The following is a 27,428-nucleotide window of genomic DNA, read 5'->3' as shown; positions in this document are numbered from 1 at the left end:
ATAAATCAGTGCTTGACTCCATCAAGACAGCCCACATGGGAGATGTTCCCAGAGAATAGAATAGAATAGAATAGAATAGAATAGAATAGAATAGAATAGAATAGAATAGAATAGAATAGAATAGAATAGAATAGCAATAGCAATAGCAATAGCAATAGCAATAGCAATAGCAATAGCACTTAGACATATATACCACTTCACAGTGCTTTACAGCCTCCTCTCTAAGTGGTTTACAGAGTCAGCATATTTTCCCCAACAATCTGGGTCCTCATTTTACCCACCTCGGAAGGATGGAAGGCTGAGTCAACCTTAAATCTGGTGAGATTTGAACTGCCAAATTGCAGTCAGCTGGCAGTCAGCAGAAGTAGCCTGCAATACTGCACTCTAATCACTGTGCCACCGTGGCTTATGGGATAGGGATAGGGACAGTGGTGGGTTGCTTTGCGCGCAATCGCCTGAACTGGGGAGAACCGGTAGCAACCCACCACTGGATAGGAATAGGAATCAGTTGGAAAGGACCTTGGAGGTCTTCTAGTCCAGCCCGCTGCTCAAGCAGGAAAGCCTATACCGTTTCAGACAAATGGTTGTCCATTCTCTTCTTAAAAAGAGATAGATAGATCAGCTGCTTATGCCGAAACAGCAACTCTTCTTGGTAGGTTTTATTCCAACCTTGTTTCCCCCTCCATTCTATCCCAGGATATAAGTAAATGAATTAGAAATAAATGTGACAGAGCCGTCTTCCTTACTGGAGTGATATGAAAGCAGGGGACGTTTTTAGTATGAATTTGGATGGAGAAAAGACCCCAAATATATCCATTATGGTGATTTGTTTTCTTAGGTGTTACACTGTTTATCTGAAGATGTTGCAGCGGGCAACCCCACAATCAGATACAGAAGTTAAAACCAAGCCACATGCTGGCTTAGCTGACTGTGTCACTCCAGGAGGTCCTTGTTCAGGAATCCTGTGTTTTGGATGGAATTAGTTGCTGTCAAGCAGAAGGACTTAGAAATGTCATTGTTACCCAAGAATCTGTTAATGATAGAAGAATTTTCTGTTCCCATTTATCTTTCTTTCTTTTTTTTTAATCCCCTCTGAAAAAGCAGCTTGTGCATGTAGCTGATTCAGCTTCAAGGGAATTAATGTGTGCGGAAGCAATTCTGGAGAAAGGAATGTAGATATTTAAATATTTTGTCCCTTTTGCCCTTTTTTCTACTCTCTTCCTTCCTACTTATTTTCTTGCCCTTTTTTATTATCACTGGGCAGATCTGGCAGTGGTGAAATCCAAATTTTTTTACTACCAGTTCTGTGGGCATGGCTTGGTGGGCGTGGTGTGGCTTGGTGGGCGTGGCAGGGGAAGGATATTGCAAAATCCCCATTCCCTCCCCACTCCTGGGGCAAGGATATTGCAAAATCTCCATTCCCACCCCACTCTGGGGCCAGCCAGAGGTGATATTTGCCGGTTCTCCGAACTATTCAAAATTTCCGCGATCGGTTCTCCAGAACCTGTCAAAACCTGCTGGATTTCACCCCTGCAGAACTGGGATAGGAAAGCGACACCACAAGATTTGTATTGCCCTTCATTATTTCCTTGCCATCGTTCACATGTTCTGCATTAGAGCCAGATTGAATTAATGTGACATGTTATTTCTTCTATGTCCATCCATCCCCCCCTTTCAGGCAGGGGCAGGAGACAGAATCTTTGTTCCAATCTTGTTCAAGGCTCATTCATTTGCTCTCCAGAGACAGAGGTTTGGTGTTTTGATTTGATTTGATTTTTTTTTTAATAATGTGCTGCAAAGTCATTTTAAATTCTAGCAATAATGTGGATAGATATTCTTCGTAATAGTCTTTCGGATCTTCCAATGATGTTCCCATCACAAGTGTAACTGAATCCTTCCAGTTGGTGCTTAAAAGAGAGGAGCAGGAAATGCAATGTTTTCATGCAGTTGTCATCACAGAGAGATGCACGTAGATTGCTGTGTCATCCCATTGGAAGATAACAAGGGTTAGTTCAGTATTGTCGTAGTTTCTTTCTCTGGAAAAAAAAGTACTAGATAGATAAGGGATTTTCATACTATTCTCAGAACATATAAGAATTCCTTGGAAACTAGTCTATTTTACTTTTTTTAGCATTATTATGGCTGTGGACTACTCAAAACACAAACTGCCCACCGTAACAACATCGCCAAAAAGGCATTAAGGGTTGTAAACCTAATCTTGCGTAGCTTTTTCTCCGGTAATATTGTACTACTAACCAGTGCATACAAAACATTTGCTAGACCAATTCTCGAATATAGCTCATCTGTCTGGAATCCGCACTGCATATCGGACATTAATACAATTGATCGTGTCCAGAAATATTTCACAAGAAGAGTCCTCCGCTCCTCTGCTCGCAACAAAATACCTTATGCCACCAGACTTGAAATTTTGGGCTTAGAAAATTTAGAACTACGCCGCCTTTGGTATGACCTAAGCATAGCATGTAAAATCATCTGCTACAATGTCCTACCTGTCAATGACTACTTCAGCTTCAACCACAATAATACACGAGCACACAATAGATGCAAACTTAAAGTGAACCCCTCCAAACTCGATTGCAGAAAATATGACTCCAGCAACAGAGTGGTCAATGCCTGGAATGCACTACCTGACTCTGTAGTTCCATCCCAAAACCCCCCAAATTTTAACCTAAGACTGTCTACTGTTGACCTCACCCCATTCCTAAGAGGTCTGTAAGGGGCGTGCATAAGAGCACCAGCGTGCCTACCGTCCCTGTCCTAATGTTCCCTTTAATTGTATTCATTTTATGTATTCAATTCATGCTTATACTTATATATATTATCTAATACGTACTCGACAAATAAATAAATAAAATAAAATAAATAAAATAAAATAAAATAAAATATCCAATACTTACAAGTTACTCTTGTTGATGACAGCATGATAGTTGAATTCCTTCCCTGTGGAAATTTCCTGGCTCCTTGCTTTCTGTTTTTCAAAGTATAGTAGTAAGTTTTCTTAGTGACTTGTTAATAAAGTTGAAGAAAGCAAAGTCATAATTGGAAAGTAGAAAATAACGCCATCCCAAATTCAGTAGCAAAGAAAGGACAGCTGTTGTTTTTTACTCATAATGAATTAGCGCATTATCTCTTTACTCAAAATTAAGTGAAACTAAAATCCAGAAAAGTAATGTAATCAGAAGTCTGACATTAAAAAATGCATTTGGCAATTTTAAATAAAACATATATATTGATCCCAAACACTTAACATTGTAAAAACATTTAATAGTGACATTTTAAGATCAATATTAAAAATACCTATACTAATCTTACTCTGATTTTAAAGATGTAGCACTGTTGCTTTCTAATGCTTTACCCTTCGTATTTTAGAATTCATCTTGCAAATCTGTTGTCTAAGGATACTAGGATTGAGTCCCAAAAATAATAAGATCCTGAAGATCTTGCCTTAATAAAACATTGGAGCATGCCTAGATTTTGTGGCAGGGTAGTTCAGGATTTCCTTGGCAATTGCCTTTAGGCAGGAAAAGCTTCTGGATGGCAGACACTTTGAAAACTACTGAAACATGTTTGATTAAAGCAGTCAAAGGGGATAAAAATATGTTCTTGAAAGCTCTTGTGGAGCACTTGGCAATTTGAACGTGAGCTCATGGGGCAGCAAAAGGTCTCTTAGGGAGAGTGGCTCAGAGCTGATTGTAGCATGTAAGGCTGGATGTGCAAATCTACCTTGTCACTTAGTTACATTTACTTAACAAAGAGTTGCATGGGGAATGAAACTCTCTATCTTGGGTTTTAAACCTCTTGACTCAGTATGTCTTCTGCATTGATTTTCATGCATAATTCTGCCTATTCCACAATGCTTTTTCTAGACTAGTGTTTCTCAATATCAGCAGCTTGAAGATGTGTAGACTTCAACTCCCAGAATTCCCTCAATACCATGGATGGCTTGGGAATTCTGGGAGTGTCGAGGTTCCAAGTAATACACCCATTGCAAACAGAACTCCGAGGCAGAGAACAGTTTTATTAGGAGATATCATCTTGATACAAACTGGTGGAAAGCCAACTCTGAGAGTTCCCGCGCTTTCCACCTCATTAAAAAGTGAAAAAGTTTCCTGTTCTCCCAAACAATAAGTCACATTGTCCAATCTGGGTGCTGGCTGGTTGCCTGGTTACTTCTCTCTTTCTCCTCTGGCCAGGTAACAGTTGCAATGTCCAAAATAAGAGAACTATTTTGTTTTGGCTACAAAACCCCAGCTATCACTACTCCCCCCTCAGGTCCAGGCTGTGTCAAGCCTAAAGCCATGTGAAAAGAAATCCCGATAGAAAAAAAAACTACAGAAAGGAAAACGGCCACCACCAGGTCAGCTTCAGAGTTGACAGGGAGATGAAGTCCACACATAGCAAGAACACTTAGACTTATGCACCATTTCATAGCGCTTTACTGCCCTCTCTAAGCAGTTTACCAGCGTCAGCATATTGCCCCCAATAATCTGGGTCCACATTTTACTGACCTCACAAGGATGGAAGGCTGAGTTGACCTTGAGCTGGTCAGGATCGAACTACTGGCAGTCGGCAGAGTTAGCCTGCAATACTGCATTCTAACCACCGCACCACTACGGCCACATGTTAAAGTTGCTGAGATTGAGAAACGCTGCTCTAGACTACTTACAGATATTTTCAAGCCCCCTTACTGCCTGGCTTCCCATTGAGAATGACATAGCAGTTGCAATCAAAAGCAGGACAGCATAAACCTGATTTGAGGCAGTTCCCTAAAATCATGGTGAAATCATTGGCAGTACTGATATTGGCAGAGCTATTAAATCCCTAGTATATACCAAGTTGATGGCTTAATGATGGTATAATGGCTTTGTTTTGGCAGTATAATTTTTCAGGTTTCTAGATGTAAAGCTCAAAATGAGCATAAATGTATATTTTGTGCACCACAATTACCAAATTTGGTTGAACTGAAAATCTTGATCTCCCTATTCCAATGTTGTCACCATATCATTTTTTCTATTGCTGCCGGAAGCCTAAATAATTAATTAAAACACATCTTTTTTTTTTTATTGCAAAAGTTTTACAATTACATTTTCACCCCTTTTTCCCCCTCCCCACCACCACCCCCAAACTTCCCAACCTCCCTAACCCTCCCTAACCCTCCCCTCCCCCCAGACTTCCCTATAATATACTCATAACTGGTAAAGAAAGATAAAAAAAAAACACCAAAAAAACCCCCTTAATATGACACTTATGTAAAAACTTGAACCCCTCCCTCCCCTGTATAGTTTTTCTTTTTACCCTCATTACATTAAAATATTTCTAATACATTATTTTCAAATAAAAGCTATTTGATACTTTCTAGTTTGATATTTGTTCTGAACATATTCTATCCACCTTTTCCATTCCCATTCATAAGTCTCTTGTGAACAATCTTTTAAGTATGCTGAAATCTTCGCCATCTCTGCAAAACTGGCCATCTTCAAAGTCCATTCCTCAATAGTGGGCAAAGCTTCATTTTTCCAATATTTACCTATCAACAATCTTGCTGCTGTTATCATATACAATATCAATTTTGTTTCACCCGATGTAAAACCCTTAACTATACCCAATAAAAACAATTGTGGGGAGAATTGAATTTTTTTCTTCAAAACATTCTGCATGACCCACCAAATTTTTATCCAAAAAGCCTTAACTTTCCTACCGGTCCACCAAACATGATAATACGTAGCATCCAAACATTCACATCTCCAACATTTTGGCTGAACATTAGGGTACATACATGACAACTTTTTGGGATCTAAATGCCATCTATAAAACATTTTATAGAAATTTTCCCTCAGGTTCTGCGACTGTGTAAATTTAACATTCTGAACCCAAATTTTTTCCCATGTTTCCAACATCACTGGTTCTTCAAAATTTTGTGCCCACTTAATCATACAATCTTTAACTAATTCAGTTTCTGAATCCCTTTCTAGCAAAACATTATAAAGCCTTTTGATATGCATTGGACCTTTCTCTTTTATATGTCTAACCAACTCTTCCTCGTGCAACATAATACCAGTTTTTTGGTCCTCTTTCCATCTCAATTGTAATTGATTATATTGTAACCAAGTTAAATTAATCCCTTCGTCCAACAGTGTCTGCAATGTCTTCAGCTGCCATCTACCCGCATCTGTAAAAAGAACCTCTTTGTATAAAAACCCCCCGAGTGACATTATATTTGTATTCCACAAGGTATGACCAAGATCCAGCCATAGCGGTATTTTATAATCCCATTTGAGTCGGTGCTTCTTCCAAACTCTCATCAAAGAGTCTCTAAGTATATGACTTTTAAATACTTTATCAAGTTTGTCATCATAAAATAAGTAAGCATGCCATCCAAATTCAAGATCAAAACTTTCTGCATTCAATATTCCAGCCTTTTTACTTCCAAACCAATCACTTGTTAAAGTTAAAGCTGCTGCATCATAATATAACTGTAGGTTTGGAAGTTTAAGACCTCCTCTTTCTGGAACATCTTGCATAATTTTCAATTTCACTCTCGGCTTTTTCTCGTTCCAGACAAACTTATTGAGTCCAGTTTGCCAGACTTTCAATTGTTTATCACTTTTAAGCACCGGAATCATTTGAAACAAAAAAAGAAATCTTGGCAAAATGTTCATCTTAACTGCTGCTATTCTTCCAAGTAGAGACAGCTGCAGTTTTTTCCAAGTCTCCATGTCTTTCTGCACCTCTCGCCACAACACCTCATAGTTATTTTGAAACAATTTCATGTTTGATTCTGCAACCTAAACTCCTAGATATTTTACCTTAGGTACAGTCTCAAAACCTGCCCTCCTTTCAAGCTCATGTTTACGATCTTGTGTCATATTTTTAAATTAATTTTAATTAATTAAAACACATCTTGAAGGGAAAACCTGCATGGCCCTACCTTAAAGAGAACAGTGGCGCTACTTTGTGGTTCAGGTTTACCAGCTTCCTTTTGGTCTGCAGGAGAATATTTTTGCCCTGTCTCTTAGCCGAGACTTGGAGAAAACGAGAAGCAGCCAGAAATGAGCCAACTTGCAGTCTCCATGAAGGAATTAATTAGCAGGCTGTGCTAATTGATTCCAAATAAATCCTCACATACTGATTTAGGATTATTTGAAAAATAAACGCTGTTTTTCTTCTGCTTGTCTTCCAATCATATCTGAATGCCAGCTTCTACTCTTTCTATTCCTGCTGGGTGCCCAGAACACTCATCAGTGGCAAGGGACAGAAAACTTCCGATGCCAATTTAGACATTCCCTGTCAAAGAGGTTGGAAAAGATATAGACGGGCTTTCTCTCAGCACTTCCAGATTCAGTCCTTACAAAATCCGGGTTGGCATTCTGAATGTTTGTTCCCAATCCTCTTCCAAGCTGGAGATCTTAGATTTAATTATGCAGCCATTGCTGTACATGTATGATAATGCTGAGTATGCTAATGTTCCTCAGAACCTCTGCCCAGTTCAGGATGATCTTCTAAAATGCGCCCATGTGCAAATGTGCTTTCCTCAGGTCAGAATTACTTTAAGTTAATTCTGATACAGGTTATATAGTAAATGTCAACAAGTCACCTAAATGTGATTTGGCCACATTCCTTGATTTACAACTGAGAAGTGGGAAAGCTAAGTCTGTTTTTTTTTTTTAAGTTAGTTTAAAATTCTTTAGCTCCAAAATGCTTGCCCAGATTCCAGACATTTTTTCCTCACTTTGGCATTTTAAAGAATGTATGCTTGTGTATATCCATACAAATAATATAAATGTACTTAAAGAGTATCTCAGGAAATGGATCCTCACACAAGACCTATATGTATAGAAGGGTTTCTGCAGCAAGCAAGCAAGCTTGCGGTTTAATGGCTCTGAATTATTTGGACGAGATAATAGCAGTGCTATTGTTTGAGGGTCTTGCCTTCCCCACCAAGAAGGGGTTTTGTATTATTTATTTATTTATTTATTTATTTATTTATTTATTTATTTATTTATTTATGCCATACTGACGTTTTTAAAAAAAACCTTTTAGGAATCAGGGTGGAGAAATTGCCTTTTTTTTCTTTTAAAAATAGCAAATTAATTTTTCTCTTTTGGGGCAGGTGGCTGTAAAGAACAACATTGATGTTTTTTACTTCAGCTGTCTTATTCCCCTCAATGTGCTTTTCGTAGAAGATGGCAAAATGGGTGAGTGTGGTATATCTGGTTATTAATAGGCCCTGAGGAAATTAAAGGGAGGGATGGGATGTGTACCATGGAAGGACGGTCACTCTCTTAGGTAAAGGACAAACAATAAATGAAGTACTGCAGCATTTGCTATGTGGACCTACAGAGTCCAAACTGGTTTTCTCCAGTCAAGGAAATATGGCCTTCATCTCCCAAAATTCCCCCATCAATATGGCCATTGGCCATTGAAGTCCTACACTGCTTGTCCACAATGAGGATGCTGATTTCTGACAGCTATTTCACCATATACCTTTTAAATTACTCTTTAAAGTTGTTCTACTACATACTGCAAATCAGTCTGCCCTTTTACTCCTACAATAATTGGGCCAAGTGGAGGTAGGAGTTTTGGATCTGAAAAACTTTATTTTCACTCCTGCCCAATGTTCAAGGATCAGAGTTAGGATGAGAGGAATCTGTAATCCCAGATTCCATCTTCAAATTATAATTCAGCAAAGGAAGACACGGAGGACTTTATTTATGTTACATATATTTACATGGTGCTCAATTGATCTGTGAGTCCTGATGGTAGGAATCCATAAGAAACATAACAAATGTTAAAAACAAATTATTTTGTTTCCTGCCTTTATTATTCTTATAAATAAGATGGCGAGCATATATTCAACACACCTTCTTCCTTCTATTATCCCCACAACAACCCTGGGAGATGAGTTGGGCTGAGAAAGGGTGTCCGGCCCAAGATTACCCAGCTGGCTTTCATGCCTAAAGTGGAATTAGAACTCACAAGTTTCCTGCCTTAACTACTAGACCAAAAAGGCTCTCATTAAACTAAAAGAACAATGTGTCTCTGGAGGAAAGCCAAATAACAATCACTTACACAAAGTGCTCAACTTAGCAATTGTTCAAAGTTACTATAGATTGCCCCCCCCCCAGCAAAGCTAATTATGGCCCAGTTTCAGAATTACAGGTGCTGCAGCATCCCCATGGTCACAAGTACAACATATGGGTAGATTCACCCTATGACCGGCCATTTCTCATCCTACCACGTCCCCACAGGCCTTTCCCAATCTATATTTTCCTCCTCAACCCCCCATCCCTGTCATCAATCACTCACTTTCCTTTTGTAGAACTCTGGAGCTCCAGAGCTTCTGTTGGAGAAAGGAAGCAAGTTGCTCTACCCCTCAACATCCCTAGGTTGCATGGTGCCATCTGATAAATTGTGGCCGCTTCAAAAATGGCCCCCTGAAGGGATACTGAGGGGTGGAACAGTCTGCTCCCCTTCCCCAATGCAATCTCTGAAGCTCTACAAAAAATATGCTGGAAGAGAGTGCTGTTGTTAATATTTGGGATGCTACATCACTTAGCCCTTAAAGTGTGGGGGAGGGAGGGGAGTCTCAAACATCTCTCTATAGAAATATGGAAAGCCATATAGAAATATGGAAAACTCAGTTTTACGGTTTCTGATCCTGTAGAACGCCAAGTTTTCCTCGCCACGTGGAAAGACATCCCAAATGAAAATGAACTTCAATTCCAAATTAAAGAATGTCATCTGAATGCCGGTAAGTTGAATTCCCCCCCCCCCCAAAAAAAATATCATCTCTCTAGCTTTGCCTAAAACTGCCAGTTTTGATTTGTGACTCATGATTTGGCTTGAAAATAGCTGCTCTTTGGATTTGGTGTAACACCTGTGTCTCGTATTCAATATGACTTTTATGACACGTTGTGTCCCATGGATATGGATGGACTCCAGTGGGAGCTTAAGGAGTTTCCTAGTGATCGGGATGGGGGTGGGGGGGCATTCTTTAGTTCTCTAGTTGGCCACTGGCAACAAGAGGTGATCCAAGTTCCTGACAAGATCATGCTCAGCCAGACTTTTTTTGTTCCTCAATCATGAGTAGCTCCTCAGTTTATCAAGGAGCTTCAAGAGGTACAGCACCAGAAGTTATACCCAAAGAGCAGGTAGAGAAAAATGATTTTAAAAATGGTACAAACTCAAGTTTGAACCTATATCAGATCAGTAAGGGAAATGAGGTATACATATTTCTTCTCCCTTAATTGCTTCATTGGGGTGCAATTCAGCAGCCTATTTAGGATTGAAAACTTCCTGTTGGAGATAGTTGAGCAGGAAGGTCTCCTGCTGGGCTGTTGTGATTATTGTGCACAACACTTTAATAAAGTCACTCAGATTTGCCAGAGCCTTGGAGTCTAATGTAGTGACTAGACTATGACGACTATGTAATGACGACTATCTTCGTCATTAACTGAGTTTCTTTTTGGCCTTCGTGTTCCAGTCGGTGGACAGAGTTAATATAACTCCTGCCACCTGTGCTGTAAGTCCGTGTCTTTCCTGGTTGTTTAGTGGGCAAGGGAAGGTGTCAAGGTTGCAGCCTTGAAAGAGGCTGTGATACTCCTGCTCCTCAAGAGGCCTTCCATGGATTCAGCCATATTGGACAACTGTAAACCTGTTAGCCTTTCCCTGGAAAGTCAGCTGCAAAGGACTCTAGAGAAAGTGGATTATCTGAATCATTTCAGTCCAGTTTCAGCCATGGGGCATGTGATTGAAATGGCATTGGTTACACTGGTAAATGACTTGTTGAAACCTGGTGTTCTGACCCAGCCTTAGCAGAACCAAGAAACAGACTTGCGAAAAAAACCCTCTTTATTTAACTACTGTGAAATAAAGGCATTCACACACAGAAAAGTCCAGGCAATAATCCTTCCAAGGGTGAATTGCAATAACAGACCTTATCAGTCCTTAGATAATTGCCAGGCCGAGAGCTTCCAGTCACAAAGCTGAAAATTAATTCCTGGCAATAAGTCTCTGAGGCACGAACCACCACAATAAGCAAGAAATATGAACTGTTGTCTCCTGCAACAACCATTCCCCTTTTGCTTCTATTTATTCCCCAGCCAGGGAAGGGCCATTCAGTGTCCACGTGTCCCTTTCTTTCCAAGTCGGCCCCTGTTCCTCAGTTGTTCTCCTCTCCTGACAGCTCTGCACATACGTGCATCTGGAACAGGCCCCAGCTGTTCTTCTTCCCCACTTATCTCTGACTCCGAAGGCAGCTGGGAAATGTCCGACGGCCCTGGCTCTATCTCTGCTTCCAACGCACAGCATCCATTAGAGCCAAGACTGGCCCAAGTTCCTCCCCAACCTCCTCATCGTCCAAGTCTGCCACCAGCTCTGCTGGCAGCTGGCAGGCCACAACACCTGGGTGGGGGAAAGCATCTCTTGTGGTCCTATTAAACTTCTCAGTGGCTTTCAGTATTATGGTATCCTATTGGACCACTTGCTTAGGTTAGAGGTGAAGGTAGTTTTTCAATGGCTCAATTCCTTCCTGAGTGAATGGTTCCAGTCTGTGGCAGTTGTGGTTCAGTTCAGTGGCCACACACCTAATGTGTGTCACAGCATTCAAGTTTACTTCCCTGTTATTTATGATCTAAATCAGGAGTGTCAAATTCATGGCCCACAGGCCAGATGCATCAGGCGATGGCCACCCCACCCCCATTTTAGCGAAGGGGAGGAAAGTCACAATATGTCATGTGACGACAACGTGACGACGCAAGTTTGACACCCCTGATCTTAAATGAAGCCACTGGGAGAGATCATCCTTCTGTTCAGGATGCAGTAACATTAATATGCTCAATTATACATTAACCACCCCATGCTGATTCAGTGATGCAGTGCTGGTCTTGTCTTGGTGTCAGGAGAATGAGAGGGTCTGGATGGGGAGTAATAAACTGAAGTTAAATATTAACAAGATGGAGTCACTCTTGATCCATCATGATTCCTCTTGTCTCTCAAAAGGAAGGCACCACCCCTGAGAGCAGGTATGTGACTTGGATAACATCCTAGGCACTGTAGGAGTAGAATGAGTAATTGAAGGCAGTGGCCAAGAGAATCTTCACCTAGTTTCTTCATCAATTGCATTTTTATTTGGACCATAATGATCTTACTACACTCAGTAATACATGTCCCCATTGCTACCTGCCTAAATCGCAATGCATTCTAAAATAGCTGAGAAACGTGCAATTAATACAAAATGCAGCTGATCATTGACTGACACATTGTAGCTGTCAGAACGTATAACATCAGCATTGCATGTCCTCCATTGGCTTTATGTAGGTTTTGATATGCAATTCAATCTGTTGATATTGATCTATATCTCCTGGCATGTAGTTGCTTATTGGTCCACCTCTTTCAACGAAAATTAGCTCAACTGATCAGCTGTTTTCAGAAAAAGCTGTTAATTGTTCCCTACTCCAGGGAAATGAGGGGAGCTGATGGCAGGAATGGCGGTTGTACCGTTGCAGCACCAGCCCTGTGGAATGATTTCTGTTCACACTGAGCCTCTGTTGTCTATTCTCTACTGCTAAGCCACCCTGGGTTTGAGTGGGAGTGGAAGGGCAGAGAAAGGCATGCAGTGGAGATGCAATTTATGAGAGAATAAGATAGGAACACTTTTTCAGAAAATAAAAAATGGAGCTATAGCACAGCACTTTATTTGTAAGTACATCCATCTGACTAGACAGAAGGAGAAAGAATAAGCAGAATACACAATATCTTCTGGAAATAGAAGGTTTTATGAGGAGACAAGTGCTATTTCCATAAATTGGGCTTTGCAACCAGTTATGTCCCTGTAGTAAAAAAAATTTGTGAATGAGGGACCCCTTTGCTAGAGCTCCCCCATCATATTTTCAAAACATCAAATGTGCTTGACCAAAAGCCACTAATATAAAGTGCATATTAATAAAGGAATGAGGTTATTTTATCTGTCAGACTTTTGGGTAACACAAATGTATTTAAATTATGTTATATTGCTGATAGGAAAGTTTGCCTGAAATTCTGTGTAATCTGGGGCAATGAGTGGGCTTGGCCCTCACAAAGCAAACCTATGTTTTATGTGGAAATAGGTGGTATTGTCAAGACATTTTTAATCTTTAAAACAATCATGCATCAACAGCCTTGAGGCCTCCTCCAAGCATCTTCCTCTGCTTGCATGGGGCTACATTATTATTGGAACTCAGAGAATTAGAATGCCAAAGAGATTCCACTCCAGGCAATGCATGCTTGAAACCCTTACAGGAGAAGAGAGAGAGAATGTTCCCCATTGTTATAACAGATGCGAGCAGCCATTTGGTGCCAAAATGCATAACAGGTGAGAGTATGTCCCATACTGAGCAGGCCTTGAGTTCTATTTTTTCTTCCTGGGTTTTTGTGCAATGTTTTGGTGAATTCTTTTAACTATAAAAAAATACTTTTAGGGGAAGGATATTAGGGGATTCAGAATCTTGCACACCTCCGAGGAGCCTCCTGTTGCCCACCTCTTCATTACAAGTTCCTTTTCTTAGGAAATCATCAGCTGAGCTTCTGTAGATTTTCCTGCCAACCTCATTGCTCCCAGCAGAGTAGTACACATCTAGCTGGCAATATTGCTGCCTCTGTCTTTCTCCTGCAAATCTTGGCAGCCCCAATCTTCAGACTCCAGCAAGTTTGGGGGGTGGGCGCGCAGGAGGGAAAGGCAGCCCAGAAAACCTCTCTAATTGCTGTGAGAGCAAAACATCAGCTCGGGAGATGGGGAAAGCCAATCTAATGAAATAAAATCTTGCTTATTACACATGACCCATTTTTCACGTTCGTCACAAACCGAGTGAGACTGGCAGATTCCCACACACGCTGTCACTTCCCCAATGATAGCTCACTTTTGAAAGGCTTCACTTCCCACCACTTTTTTTGTTATGGGCGAGGAAGCTCATTATCGGGGAACGTGGCTGTGTACAGCCTTTGAAACGCTGGAAAGTTTTCAATCACAGGATCCAAAAGTTGTCCTACAACAAGATTGGAATTACCCAAACTGATCTAGTCAAATCAAGATTCAGATGAGGAACTGTGCAAATGCAGGTTCTAGATCAGGGCTGTCAAACTCGCGGCCCACAGGCCAGATGCGTCATGCGCTGGTCCTGCCCACACCTAGTTTAGCAAAGGGGGGGAAAGTCCCGATATGTCACGTGACGCTGCCGTGACAATGCGAGTTTGACAGCCCTGTTCTAGATCAAGATCATGTCTTTTCAAACGTGGCAACTTTCAAGATGTGTGGACTTCAGCTCTGAATTGCCCAGCCAACTAGGGATACACCATCTATTTGTGTATCATTTTTGTTTTCTTATCTAACTTCTCAAGTTTTTTTCCCCACATGAAAGTGTAATTGAATACGTTCCTTACATTAATCTTTGTATCTGATTGTATGACTTCAAGGTAAAATATGGCTAACATATTCACTTGACTAATTTTTGAAGTTTAATCTATGTACTTGACATCATCAATTCATGCTCTGTTGCACAGTCTGCATCTGAAAAATCCTGACTGACTGAATTACATTTATTCATATTCTGTTTCCTACTATATAGTCAATTTGATTCCAAAGTTATGCATTCAGTGGTGCTCTAGTGTAGACTTTCAGTGTATGTTGCCTGCAAATGTTGGCAATAAACTATGCCCTACTTATCGTCCTCATGACTGTTTCTATGAAATCAAGAGAAAGAGAGACTGGCCACATTTATTTGTGGGTGAATGTTTAAGAATTTTTATTATAATAGTAAAATCTAATGCAAACTAAACTTAAGGACAAGAGAATAGAAAGAAGGAATAAAAAGTGCCAGATAAAAGAGAAGGAGAAAAGTAGGAATATCATAAAAGAATAAATATATAAACAGGTGACTTCCAACTTTCCAACTGTATAAACAATTTTGGTGACTCTTCACCCCCTCTAAAGTTACAGCCATTTATCTCCTAATCACATTTAGCATCAGTTATCTTTAAACAAATCCATAAAACATCTTTTCAGTCTTGGTATCAGCAGAAAGTCTTTAAAAGGTTACCAGAGGTAATGTACAGTGAATATTAAAAAATCTACACACCCCTGTTAAAATGCCAGTTTTTTGAGATGTAAAAAAAAAAAGAATCAGACCAAAATAAATCACTTCAGATTTTCCCCCACCTTTAGTATAACATATAATCTGTACAATTCAATTGAAAAACAAATTGAAATCTTCCAGTTTGTTTCTAAGATCAACATTGTATTTAGCTTGTTGCTGTTTAATTCAGATTCTTTAAATTCTTACAATTAATGTTTTCTTTCATTCAGAATTGGCAGGCTCACCCAGTGTTTTCAGAGTAGTTGTTTCAAAGGTCTCTAATAGTTTAGAAGTAATTAAAGGGTAATTTCCAAGTGATTAAAATGTGAAGTTTGCAAACTTAGTGTCCTTCAGTGAGCAATATGCCTAATCCCATTGCCTCCAGGTGTTCAAACCCACAGAAAACCATCAATCCTGCTATCTCCTCATGAGGAAGAACCACCTGGAGTGCATGTGTGCAATCTCCCGTCATCTTCTTACCCAGAGAGGTTCCAAGAGCCGGTGTATTCACTGGTTCCTTGGTCTTTGCCACAGTTGTTAGTTCTGCTTTCGCAGAGTCATCTTCAATTCACCATACCTTCCTTGGAAGTCCTATTTATTTTGTTTTATATGGATGGTGAAAACAATTTAAACCACAATATCAAACCTTAAAGTACACAACACTAAAGATAAAATTCAAAACAAACTGGCAGCTGAGTGTAAAAAGTAATACTATGTAATAAAGTATTAATGCACTCAGGCTTCACTATTTTACAAACCTGCATTTCTTTCCTAGTAACTAGAGGAATGCCTTCCAATATAGGATGCTCATTATCTGGTATTGTGCCTACACATGTTTATTTGCTGCAACCATGCCCATGCATTTTCTTAATTCCTTACACTCATACCTGCAGAGCACATCTGCCTCAACCTCTGCTGTATATTACTCTTAAAGTCACCTCTCCCCTTTTGATTTTGTTGGCAAGGATGACTTTACCTGGAGTTTATATTCCAATTTACATCAGTCTCTTGCATCAAGAGTCACTGAAGCTACTAAATCTGCCTGTAGCATTAAGGTAGCAATCCGCTGGTATGAAATAAATCTCTATACCAGTGGTTCTCAACCTGTGGGTCGGGACCCCTTTGGGGGTCGAACAACCCTTTCACAGGGGTCGCCTAAGACCATCGGAAAGCACATATTTTCAATGGTTTTAGGAATAATTTTATGGTTGGGGGTCACCACAACATGAGGAACTGCATTAAAGGGTCGCGGCATTAGGAAGGTTGAGACCCACTGCTCTATACTATAGATTTATTTCCTGCTAGGGGATTGCTATCTTAAACCATGTGGGTAGTACTTTACATCTGGTGTGATAATACTGTATCTATCCAGCTATTGAACTAAACATTCCTTCATTCCTTAGCATTGGTCATGTTCCTTGTGCAATATTGCTAGAAATTGGCCTGACCTATTTGACAAAATCCATAGAAATAGGTAGGCTGCTGTAATCTAAATCTTAAAATTGGGAAACCACTATTAGGACGATAAGGAAAGTAGGAGAAAGATACTAGTTCAGTTGATGATTCAGTTAGCTGAGCTTATTTTCAGCAGAAGACAAGGATTTAATTAGCAACAATACTAATTTTATCCATAAGGCTCAGTAGCTCAGAGTCTATGTTTAGTTACTATATTGCAGTGTTTCCACAAAATGTCTACTATGGCCTCAACTAAGCTGTACAATCTTTTATAATCAAAAATATTTTAGAGGAAGAAAATCAATTTTATATACGGTAAGCTTTTCAGGATGGCAGAAAGTTTGCTTGTGCTCAAAATGTCTTCAAATCAAAGTAAGTCGGCGCATTGAGGTTTCCTTCAGGCAACGAGTTACAAGGATGGAGTCTGGTTTCCGTGGAATAAAATTCCATTTGTTTCTCAGCTTGCTATTTCTAACAGCCATTGCCCCCTCTCCCCCCACACAAATACACATCACCAACCACTTTCCTTGCCCCCTTTCTAAAATGTTCCAACGCCCAATTATCACTACAAAAGAAAAGCAGGCATGCCGTTTCTAAAGTAGGTGTTTCGCACAATCGCAGGCTTGTGTCCGACTAAGCCAAGGTACACTCTCGATGTCAGATTCCTTGTGTGCTCGGAGCTTGCCTTCTCTCCTAATCTGCTGCCACCCCCATCCTTAGTTGCAAGGTCACCCTCCTGCAGTAACTTAAGTTCAGAGTGTCAGAAAGGCATAAGCGTAGCAATTAAATCTCTGATCACAAAGCCAGTGCCTTTCCGATGATAGCAGGCTGGGGGTGTTCTCTCACACATGTCAGAATAATTCTGCTGAGCAGGAATTAGGGTAGTCAAGGCTGTATTTAAATGCCATCATAATGAGAGCTGCAAGGGGGAAGGGATGGGTTTAGAGAAAGCTTTGTTAGGGCTGTACTTATTATGTTGTGTGGAAGAGCCTGAAAAAGGTTGGCAGCCCCCCTTGCGAGTGGAACAAACACAAACAGTCGCAATGTACCTAGGCCTCCTAGGTATAATGTCGTAAACTGTATATGATTAATGCCTGTCAGGCCCCAAGAACCAAGAAAAACACGTAGAATTACTTTTGAACAGTTTCCTTTATTGTTCCTCCCCTCTGGACAGAATTCTTGCCAGACTAAGGCGACAACTTGCATCGCTAAAGATAAACCCTGAGAATTGCTAGGGAGGAGCCGTCTTAACTCTCTTCCCGCCAATCAAACCATCTGAAGTCAGCGATCTCTTTGTCCTCTGGGATTCTGCCCCTCCCTCATGGGAATCCAGACTACATCCCACCACAAAGCCAGTGTGGAATAATGGATAGGCTTGTACGGCAGCAGTTCATGTTCCGTGATCAAATTTAAAGAAAATGTTGGGGCCCCTCATGCTGTCTCCTCCCCAATCATCTTTTGTGGTCTTGCCAAGGCTGGACACCCCTAGTATAAGGTATGGTATTACCTGTAGCAGTACCATGGTTTTTTGAGGTCAAATGAGTTCCCTATTAGTCAGCCTAGATTAGAACCATCTATCCAAGTCTTTGGCTCTAACGGCAGTTTACTTAGGTTCAGTATAATCCCCTGAAATGTATGCTCAATATATTCAACGCAAGATAAATTTCTGTCTTCTGGCATCAACTGAACCATCTCCTGAAATGGAGGTGCATCAATTCAGATGCTTAACACTTCTTTAAAAAGGAAAAAAAGTTTTGGAGAGTGTTACTTCTGGAGGGACTGCCATTGCCTGGGCTAATTTTTGACTGCAGGTTTTTGTTTCCTCCTCCAAAAGATCATCATAAAGGGATGCTCTGATGGAATCCAAAGTATTTTTAACAGCAACCAAGCTTTCTTGGGATAAACCAATAGCAAATGGGGAGGGGTGTTCCTTTCAAGTTCCGTGCCTCTCCAGGAATCTTTGCCAAATGATTTGCCCCATTTGGTGCTAAGGTTGTGCTGCCACTCTGTACAGGGTCCCATTTATAAAGGCAAGCCCGTCACATGCCCATGCCGGTCTACCTCACGTGTCAGGCACTGCCGGGCAATGTTGCCTAGCAACCTGGCTCATTCCCTGAGAAGCTGACATCAGTCTTGGCATGGGAGGACTGGGAGGGAAAGGGAGGAAAAGCTGGCTGACTGACATGGACACCTTTGAAGGAAAGGGAATGATTATGTTCCCCAAAGGAGACCCTTACCAGTTTTTTTTTTAAAAAAGAAACTAATTAATGTATTAAATGCACAATGTGGGGGTAAAGAGAATGCATCCCCTGCGCCAAAGAGCTTACAATTACTCTTAGGTCAATGTGCATCCAACTTGACTGGCTTCAGTCATGATTCTCCTGTTAAAAAGATTTACTCTCCTCTCTTCCCATATCTATATCCGTTGTTCCCCCAAACCCAGCTCATTAACTCTCCTGAAATCTTGCCGGCTTCTTAACTAGAGCCACTTCTAATCTCCATGTCATTTTAATATTAATTGCCACAAAAAAGGGAACATGCTGAAATTATCAAAGTCTCTCTTGGACAGCCCTCATGTATATCCTCCTCTGAAACAGCAGGTTTGATCATTGCAGAGGCAGCTATTTTGCTGGAAATTCCTGAATCTGAAGAAAAAGTCTGAAAATAAACATAAAAGTTGAAGGTGTTTTGTGTGTGTGTGTCTTAAAGTCCCTGAACCTATTTATTTGAAATTTGGCATTCCTCATCCCCTCAAATGGGACTACTTTTCCTGCACTTTTCACCCAGTTCTGTCAAAGAGAATCTAGACTGTAGTTAATTTCCAGGGACAGTCAGAAGGATTACATGGATATTTGGATTCTGAATCAAAATTTGTATTTGGGCTCCAAGTTGTTTGTGACCATGGAAATTAACCCAATTGTATTGTGCTGTTTTGGAATCCTTCAGAATGCAAACCAGATCTTAGTTTATAAAATATATGATTTTTTAAAATAAGTTTGGAGAATTAATATTTGTAAGGACAGTATGTAAGTGATTACAGAGTTTTTTTTAAAAAAATTATGTATTTATTTTGGTGTCTTCAAGTCAGCTCTTTGTCTTGCTGGACTGTCCTTGCAGTTTTCTTGGCAAGATTTCAGAAGTGGTTTGCCATTGCCTTTTTCCTCGGGCTGAGAGAGTGACTGGCCCAATGTCACCCAACTGGCTATGAGGCTCGGGGGACTAGAATCTTTGGTTGCAGCTTGCTACCTTAACTGCTCCACCAGATAGGCTCAGCAGGGACTTGTCAGGCAATTGCTAAGAATCCAGAGTGGCTTAAGATACATGAACACACCCCAAAAACTTATAGAATAAAATAGGCTGTTTTTGTCCCAGGATTCTCAAGGGGAAGTCATGCTTTCAAATCTCCATGGTGGTGAGCAGCTGTTAATGCTACATGGAAAGGGGATGATTGTTCTGTACGGTGAATTTCTCAGAGAAAAAAATTGGGGTAGAGAGGACACAATCCCTGGAAAAGATGAGTTGCCTGGGTGTCTCAGTTTCCACAGCAACCAAGAAAAAGGCAAAGCAAGCCCATTGAATTGTGAATGCAGTTAAAGAAAGATCGAATGTTTATGTTTCTATATGTGTGAGGGAGGGAGGGGGCGAGTAATGACCCCTTCAGCATGACCCCTTAAGTCAACCATTCTAGGATCTCAAGTGGATCCAGCACTAACCTGATCCACTTGGAGGCTTCTTCTGAATTGTTTACATTAGGAGAACACAGAAAATGAAAGCGTTTCGTTCAAAGGCATCTGTTGGCTTATGGATATATTTGCTGCATTTCCCAGCTTTGCTCTACATTAATGATACAGCATTTGGGGAGGATATTGCGCAGTATGGAATCTTCTGGCAATTAAGGAAGAAATATGAATGGAAAGGAAGCCTTGGAAAGTGAGGATGACAAGCGTTAACTCCTGAAGATCTTGACTCTACACTCCTCATAAGTAGGGACTTGTGTCTCTCTCTCCCCCACCTTTTCTTAGTTACCCGGTCAAAAGCAGAACAATTTAGAAGGTAGGAAGGCAAACCAGAGACCCACCTACTCAGTACTCTGATTCCCACAGAGGCTTTGAAAGAGCAGGCACTGGCAACCTTCTCTTCTGCTGTTGGCCCCTAACAGCTAATAAATATGCAATTGCTGAATTATCCATGAACACACATACAAAGAGAGAAGGAATGAGTATTAAAATGGCCGCTCATCTTTTGCCCCAAATCTGGGATAGTCTCTTTAGAACTGGGCCCTTTGTAACCCGAGTGGGTCTCTTCTTAGGAGATTGTTCCAGCCCCAGAGCCCTGCCATCTTGCATGGTACTGCATGTTCAGCTCATCTATCAGGCAGAGGGAGACAAAGGGTCAAAAACAGAATGGAAGTAGATTGTCAAGTGGACTCTTATCCCTAATGTTGAATGGTGGGCCCGAATAGTTGGCACGAAGAGAATGCTGGCACAGCAAGCAAGGAAGCATGTTCCAGTGATAGCAATTTGTACTGTTACAATTTTCTAGATTGTCTCTTGGTATGATCTCAAGACAGGTGATATGCTTGGTTTGATCTCAAAACAGGTGATATGCTTGGTATGATCTCAAGACAGGTGATATGCTTGGAAGGTTACCAAAATCTAATGAGGTTTGCTTTCTTCTGTTAGATACTGTTTCCAGTAAGCTCCAGAACAACAACATATATACCATTGCCAAGAGAAATGTGGAAGGCCAGGACATGCTGTACCAGTCACTGAAGCTTACCAATGGCATCTGGATACTGGCCGAACTACGCATTCAGCCTGGCAATCCCAACTATACGGTAAGATCCTGTTTTTATTTATGCCCTGAACCTCTAGGCTCTTGTTTCAATCTCACCTTTCTTCTTTCTGTCTTAACTTGCTATTTCCTTGGGGAAACTATCACTGAGCTGGTGCTCACAACTTAAAAGGAAGTACAGGTAGTCCTCAATTTACAATCACAGTTGAGCTCAAAATTTCGGTTGCTAAGTGAAGCATTTGTTACGTGAGTTTTGTCCCATTTTACAATCTTTCTTGTCACAGTTCTTTTAAGTGAATCATTGCAGTTGTTAGGTTAGTAACACGGATCTTAAGTGAATCTGGCGTCCCCATTGATGTTGCTCATCAGATGGTCGCAGAAGATGATCACATGGCCCTGGGACACTGAAGCTGTCATAAGCACAAGCCAGTTGCCCAGCATCTGAATCTTGATCACCTAACCATGGGGAGGCTGCAATGGTCATAAGTGTGAAACATGGTCACCAGTCACTTTTTTCAATGCCATGGTTAACTTTGAACGGTCGCTAAACAAACTGCCGTAAGTTGAGGACTACCTGTACTCCAGGTTTTCAAGAAGTTCAGTTAAATATCATAACCGCATTTCAAATGATCACTTTGGGAAATTTGGAGGACAGATGAAAATACTAAAGCTGTTGCCTAATTAAAGAAAATCATCTTTAATGAATCCACTGACTGACAAATTTTGGGCCTGTCCAGTGAGCACGTCTCCAACACTCGTCTTTGTTATCATGGTCAGGTTGCCAATAATTGATTAGGCTTGGAATTCACTCCATCTGGTAGGCACCAAGTCCCTTTCCTCTCATTTATTCCATGAAATGATTGAACCCTTATACATAAGAGGAAAATTGGCTGGTTTCACCCTCAACCCTCAAGCCAGGTTAATGAAGGGCAGTTGTGCTGGCAGAACATGCTGCAATCAGATAAATATGCCATTTTATTGTTGAATGTGATGGTCTGATTAGAGTACATCAACCACGCAGCACACAGAGGTTTAGCTTGTTGGGCAAGCTTTCCTGGCCAGTTTTTTTTTTTTACACAAAGAAAAACTAAATTCTGATTAGTAATGCCAGACATGGTGTTGAATTGAAGGGGCTTTTGCTATCTTCATGAAGTTTTTAGCTCTGCCCCACAACAGTCCACCATTGGTGTTTTTTTTTGTTTTTTTTTTAATTTGATTTATATGCCGCCCTTCTCCGGAGACTCAGGGCGGCTTACAGTGCGTTAAGCAATAGCCTTCATACTTTTGTATATTTATACAAAGTCAGCTTATTGCCCCCACAAACTGGGTCCTCATTTAACCTACCTTAGAAAGGATGGAAGGCTGAGTCAACCTTGAGCCTTGGAGAGATTCGAACCAGCAGTAAATTGCAGGCAGCTGTGTTAATAACAGGGTGCTTTAAACCACTGTAGTACCAAGGCTCTTTTGCTTGGTATTGCTCAGGGGCTCCTGAAATAATTCCCCTTCCCTCTTTTCTCCAACAGCTGTCTCTGAAGTGCCGAGCCCCTGAAGTCTCCCAGTACGTCTACCAAGTCTACGATGCCATTTTGAAAAACTGATCTGTCAAACCACCACCACTGCCAGCACCTCACCACATGAGAAACGGGAGCGGGGGCGAACTCCACATCTACTGCCATCGCCCGTGTGTTGGTGTAGGCCAAGAACATTCCTTCCCTCGATCTGGGAAAAGCAGCTCTGTGTTGTGTCCGAGATCTCAGCTCCAGATGCTGAGGCTAAACCAAGGTAGCAAGTAGTGTCCACGTGCCGGTAACAGTAGGGGATGTTGCATTTGATACTTTTAGCATCTGTGAGAATTTTGTAACCACTCCGCATCAGCTGTTTTTGCAGTCCTGTGTGCCATGTCCGTCTCGTTTGTTCCTGTGGCTTCTTCATCTCGTGCCAATGCTTTGCATTTTCTAAACCACTGTCGGCCTCTGGTTAATATTTTGTAATATGCTTCTTCGTTTTAATAAATGCACATGCACACACACACACACACACATACACTCTGCCTAGCCAGAGGCATCTGAGAGAAAACACACACACTGCACTTTATTATTCTTTTGTATTTGCATACTGCTGATTAATTTTTGTAATGAACCAGCTGTCTACAATAAGCAGGAATAAAGGAGGGGCATTGAAACAAGACTAGTTGTACAACTTTTGCAAGGAAACCAATGCTGGCTTATTGATTTAACCTTGGGAAATTCGATTACCTGGTACGAATTGTAGTTTATTATTATTATTTAAGGCCTCTCCTTGCCTGCCCTCCCTTATAGACTGAAAATCCCCCATTCACTAAACCTAATCCTGTGGACACCTGAGGGTTTGTAGCTGAAGAGACAATCTATTGCTCTTCGAGCTCCCAGGGATGAAAATTGAGAGGCATTGCTGCCCCTGCATGCATCAGTCAGCACCACAGCTCCATAGTCTCATTTCCTGTGCTGCCGATTAAACAGCGGGTTCTGATAGCTTTGTGCATATGTGGTCTCTTTGAAAAGAAAACATGGCAGCCAAGACAGTGGCTTTAGAAGTAAAGAAGAATAGTAGGTAGCAAGACTGGGAAAAGAAAAAAGGCAGCAGAAAAGGCAGTTTGGTTATCCTGGCAGTTTAATCCAGTTACAGTTTCCTTTTGACCTGGGTGTCAATCTCACTGGGCAAACTCCTACAGTGCCCTTCTTTGCCATCTCTGTAATGGAATCTCTCTGGAAACTTAAAGCAGTGATATTTTTCTGCCACCACATAAATGTGCCAGATTTTTTTTTTTTTAATTACTAACATTACAAACAACATATACAATACTTCACCCTGTGCTATACATAAGAAAGGAAGATTTGGTTCTTCGGATATATCCTCATGATTGCCAAAATCCACGTTCTCGGGGTACAGGTACCGAAGCATCCAAATGTGCCAGATTCAAGCCATACCCCAGTGTGGCTGAAATGGGCTCTCCACTCCAACCATCTTCATTTCACCACAGTATAACCTTTAGCAAGGATCTATGCCCTTCAAACTTAAAGTTTGTGAAACACGTTATGTGGAATTCAGGTTTCACCGTTAGCCCCCTAACATGTTCTGTCTAAGGAAAGATAAGATGGTCTTTTCCCTCCATGTCAGCTGCCCCCTGGCTTGTCTGCCTTTTTTCTCCTATGCCCCCATCTCCATTGTCCTCTTTCTGGTAGCTGTTTTATTTCCCACCCAATCTGGGAGATGTGGTGTCTAGGAGATCCTCTGAGCAAATCCTGCATTGCAATGATGCAGGCTATTCCCGGGAGACTTCGGTTTCCTCCACCCACCTACCCCTGCACAAGGAGCACGCATAAACTTTCCAGTGGGCTGCTGCATTGCCTTTGAAACTTGTATATAGAACTAGGCCAAGATAACATTGTGGGTTTGGTGGAAAAGCCTCTTCTTATTTGTCGATGGAGACTCTCAATCATCCAGGTCATGGTTGTCCCAAAGGTGCTTTTTCAAGAGGCAACTGGACTTTCTTGTTTTTCTTTGAAGACATTTCACTTCTCATCCAAGAAACTTCTTCAGCTCTGACTGGATGGTGGGGAAGGAAGGATTTATATTCCTTGCAGCCAGCTAGTCATTTGCATTCTTTTAGAGAGTCTTTGAGGCCACCTGGAGGTTTATCTGTGTTGTCAGAGTCACCTGTGTAGTGCAAATGGATGTGGAGCCTTCTTGGAACTGTTGAAAGGACTGTAGACTGGAAAGAGATGATGCCTTATCCCTCCCCCTCTGTTGAGAGAGGGCTGTTTTGACACAGATGGCCTCTTTAACCCCTCTTTCAAACCAACGGTCCTTTCTGTCCAAAATGTGGCCTTTGCTGTCTTCAAAAGAGGCCTTTGTCTTTTAAATGCAGGTGGACTGCTGAATCTTGTCCTGATGGGTTTATTCTCCTATGTTGTGCCATGTTTTTATGAAGTGGTTGTTTTGTTTCCCCAATGTACAATGACCAGCCATCTGCAATGAGTATAAATCTTCCATTCCCCACCATCCAGTCAGAGCTGAAGAAGCTTCTTGGATGAGAAGCAAAACATCTTCAAAGAAAAACCAGAAAGTCCAGTTGCCTGTTGAAAAAGCACCTTTTGGTCCTTTTCTTATTTGGAATTTAAAGAATCACTCATCTGTGAACATAATAGGCAACTCAGTAGAATTTACTCTTAAGTTCTGGTCAAACTATGCCTGTCAAAATCAGAAATATATATTTCACTGGGCAAGTCCTTATGATCCTATAGGGAGTCCTTGCTTAATGACCATGATTCATGATGCTTTTTGCCAGTTTCTAGCAAAAGTCCCATTCAAATTAACAACCACATTTACTTAATGTCTACTGTAAAAAAAGGCCAGAAAATAACTTCCAGTCACATGAGTGCCATTGCCTCGACTTACGGTGTAATGACTTACTGGGCTTAATTACAGTCATATATCAAGGACTACCTGCAATTCCATCCTGCTTGCTTCATAACCACAAGAGACCTTGGCTCTTTTCAGTCAGGTATCTCAAACTGCATTTCCAAACTCTTAGTTCCTTCATGAACATCTTGGGGTTCATGGCTTAATCAAGAAGTCCCACTGGGTCGTAAATGTCTTCATTGGCTCTTTTCCTGCATCTTGAATCTCCTTTGGAAAGTCTAAAGGCTGTGATTTCAGTGACCTGCAGAGGCAAACCAAATTCAATACCCCTAGCTGACAGATCAGTAGAACCTCAATAACCACTTCATCATCTGCCTCTTAATAACTGGGAGTTCTTGAGCATCCTGCTTTCGGCTTAGTCTGATTCCTGTAATAAAATAACCACAGATATGTTTGTGTTGTCATTGTACAACTGCCATATGTTGCGCAAGAGCCGTGATGGCACAGCGGTTGGAATGCAGTACTGCAGGGCTAACTCACTGCTCACTCCAGGAGTTCGATTCTGAGCGGCTCAAGGTTGACTCAGCCTTCCATCCTTCCTCCGAGGTGGGTAAAATGAGGACCCAGATTGTTGGGGGCAATAGGCTGACTCTGTAAACTGCTTAGAGAGGGCTGTAAAGCACTGTGAAGCAGTATATAAGTCTTAAGGGCTATTGCTATTAGACGATCCAGAAGGCATGATGGCATTGTGTAACTCAGGGATTTGAAGTTGCAGTGCTAGCTCAAGATTGTTGGTTTCATAGCAAAGAGGCCAGTGACACTCTGAAGCTTGCAGGATCCCAAGTCATGAAGATTTGTGCCTGGCCCTCAAGGAAGTTGTCCCAGGCAGAGATCCTCTGACTCTTCCATGCAGAGCTCCAGTTACTCTGACTTACCAATTACTTCTGGATGTACTAAGACCAAGTGAAGTCATAGAAGACTCCTGCTTCTCCTAGTTTTAAAGGACTTCCTGCCAGAGCTCAATGCCAATTCCCATCGGCAGGGTGGGATGGAGGAAGGCACATACAGTAGTTATCTTTTTGTCAACATTTAGATAGTAAAAAGGATGACCTAGAAACTTAAGAACCATAGCATTTTCAAGATGTGTCCCTTGCAATGAGACAAGTGGAAGCTGTTTTACAAGAATAAATGCTTTGAAGCTCTTCCACCTCCAGATCAGTGAGGTAAAGCCACATGCCCAACATCAATAGAGCTGGTGGCCAAAGACCAAAATGAAATAAAAGTAGCAGGCAAGGCCCAGACCTGTTTGAAACTGCTACTGCATCCATATATTTTTTTTTCCTGGTGGACCTGGTGCTGTTATTCTATTGACAGCATGCCATGAGATGTGTCCAGAGGGGAGTAGAAGACGATTCCACCCCCCATCTATTCAGAACCATTCGACCCATGGGAGGAGGGGGGAATTGGATGATGGACCTGAGCTTTGCTTTGTATCAGCAATAAATGTAATTTACACAATTGGCCGTGTTTGGTACTACTGTCAGGAATGGCAACGGGAAAGAACTAAGGAAGTGGGAGGCAAGACATTTAGTGGGAGTCCTACTTTTAGGCTGTAATACAAGCCAAACTGCTGTTAAGTCTTCCAGTACA

General features: G+C 41.2%; 1 protein-coding gene across 1 annotated transcript in view; it reads left to right on the top strand.

Annotated features, from left to right (window-relative positions):
- Positions 1-24,935, top strand: part of AP2B1 (adaptor related protein complex 2 subunit beta 1) — an 84,607-nt gene extending 59,672 nt beyond the window's left edge. The window contains exons 19-22 of the mRNA XM_070946101.1: positions 8,132-8,216; positions 9,686-9,772; positions 21,266-21,420; positions 22,901-24,935. Coding sequence (XP_070802202.1) covers positions 8,132-8,216; positions 9,686-9,772; positions 21,266-21,420; positions 22,901-22,975 — 402 coding nt within the window. The 3' untranslated portion in view covers positions 22,976-24,935. The remainder of the gene's footprint in view (positions 1-8,131; positions 8,217-9,685; positions 9,773-21,265; positions 21,421-22,900) is intronic.
- The last annotated feature ends 2,493 nt before the right edge of the window (positions 24,936-27,428 follow it).

The sequence above is a fragment of the Pituophis catenifer genome, unplaced genomic scaffold, assembly GCF_029215685.1.
Source record: "Pituophis catenifer annectens isolate HBS135680 unplaced genomic scaffold, rPitCat1.0.hap2 SCAF_1, whole genome shotgun sequence".
Lineage (NCBI taxonomy): Eukaryota > Metazoa > Chordata > Lepidosauria > Squamata > Colubridae > Pituophis > Pituophis catenifer.
The sequence above is the reverse complement of the archived record's forward strand: the minus strand, read 5'-3'. Positions and strand labels throughout refer to the sequence as shown.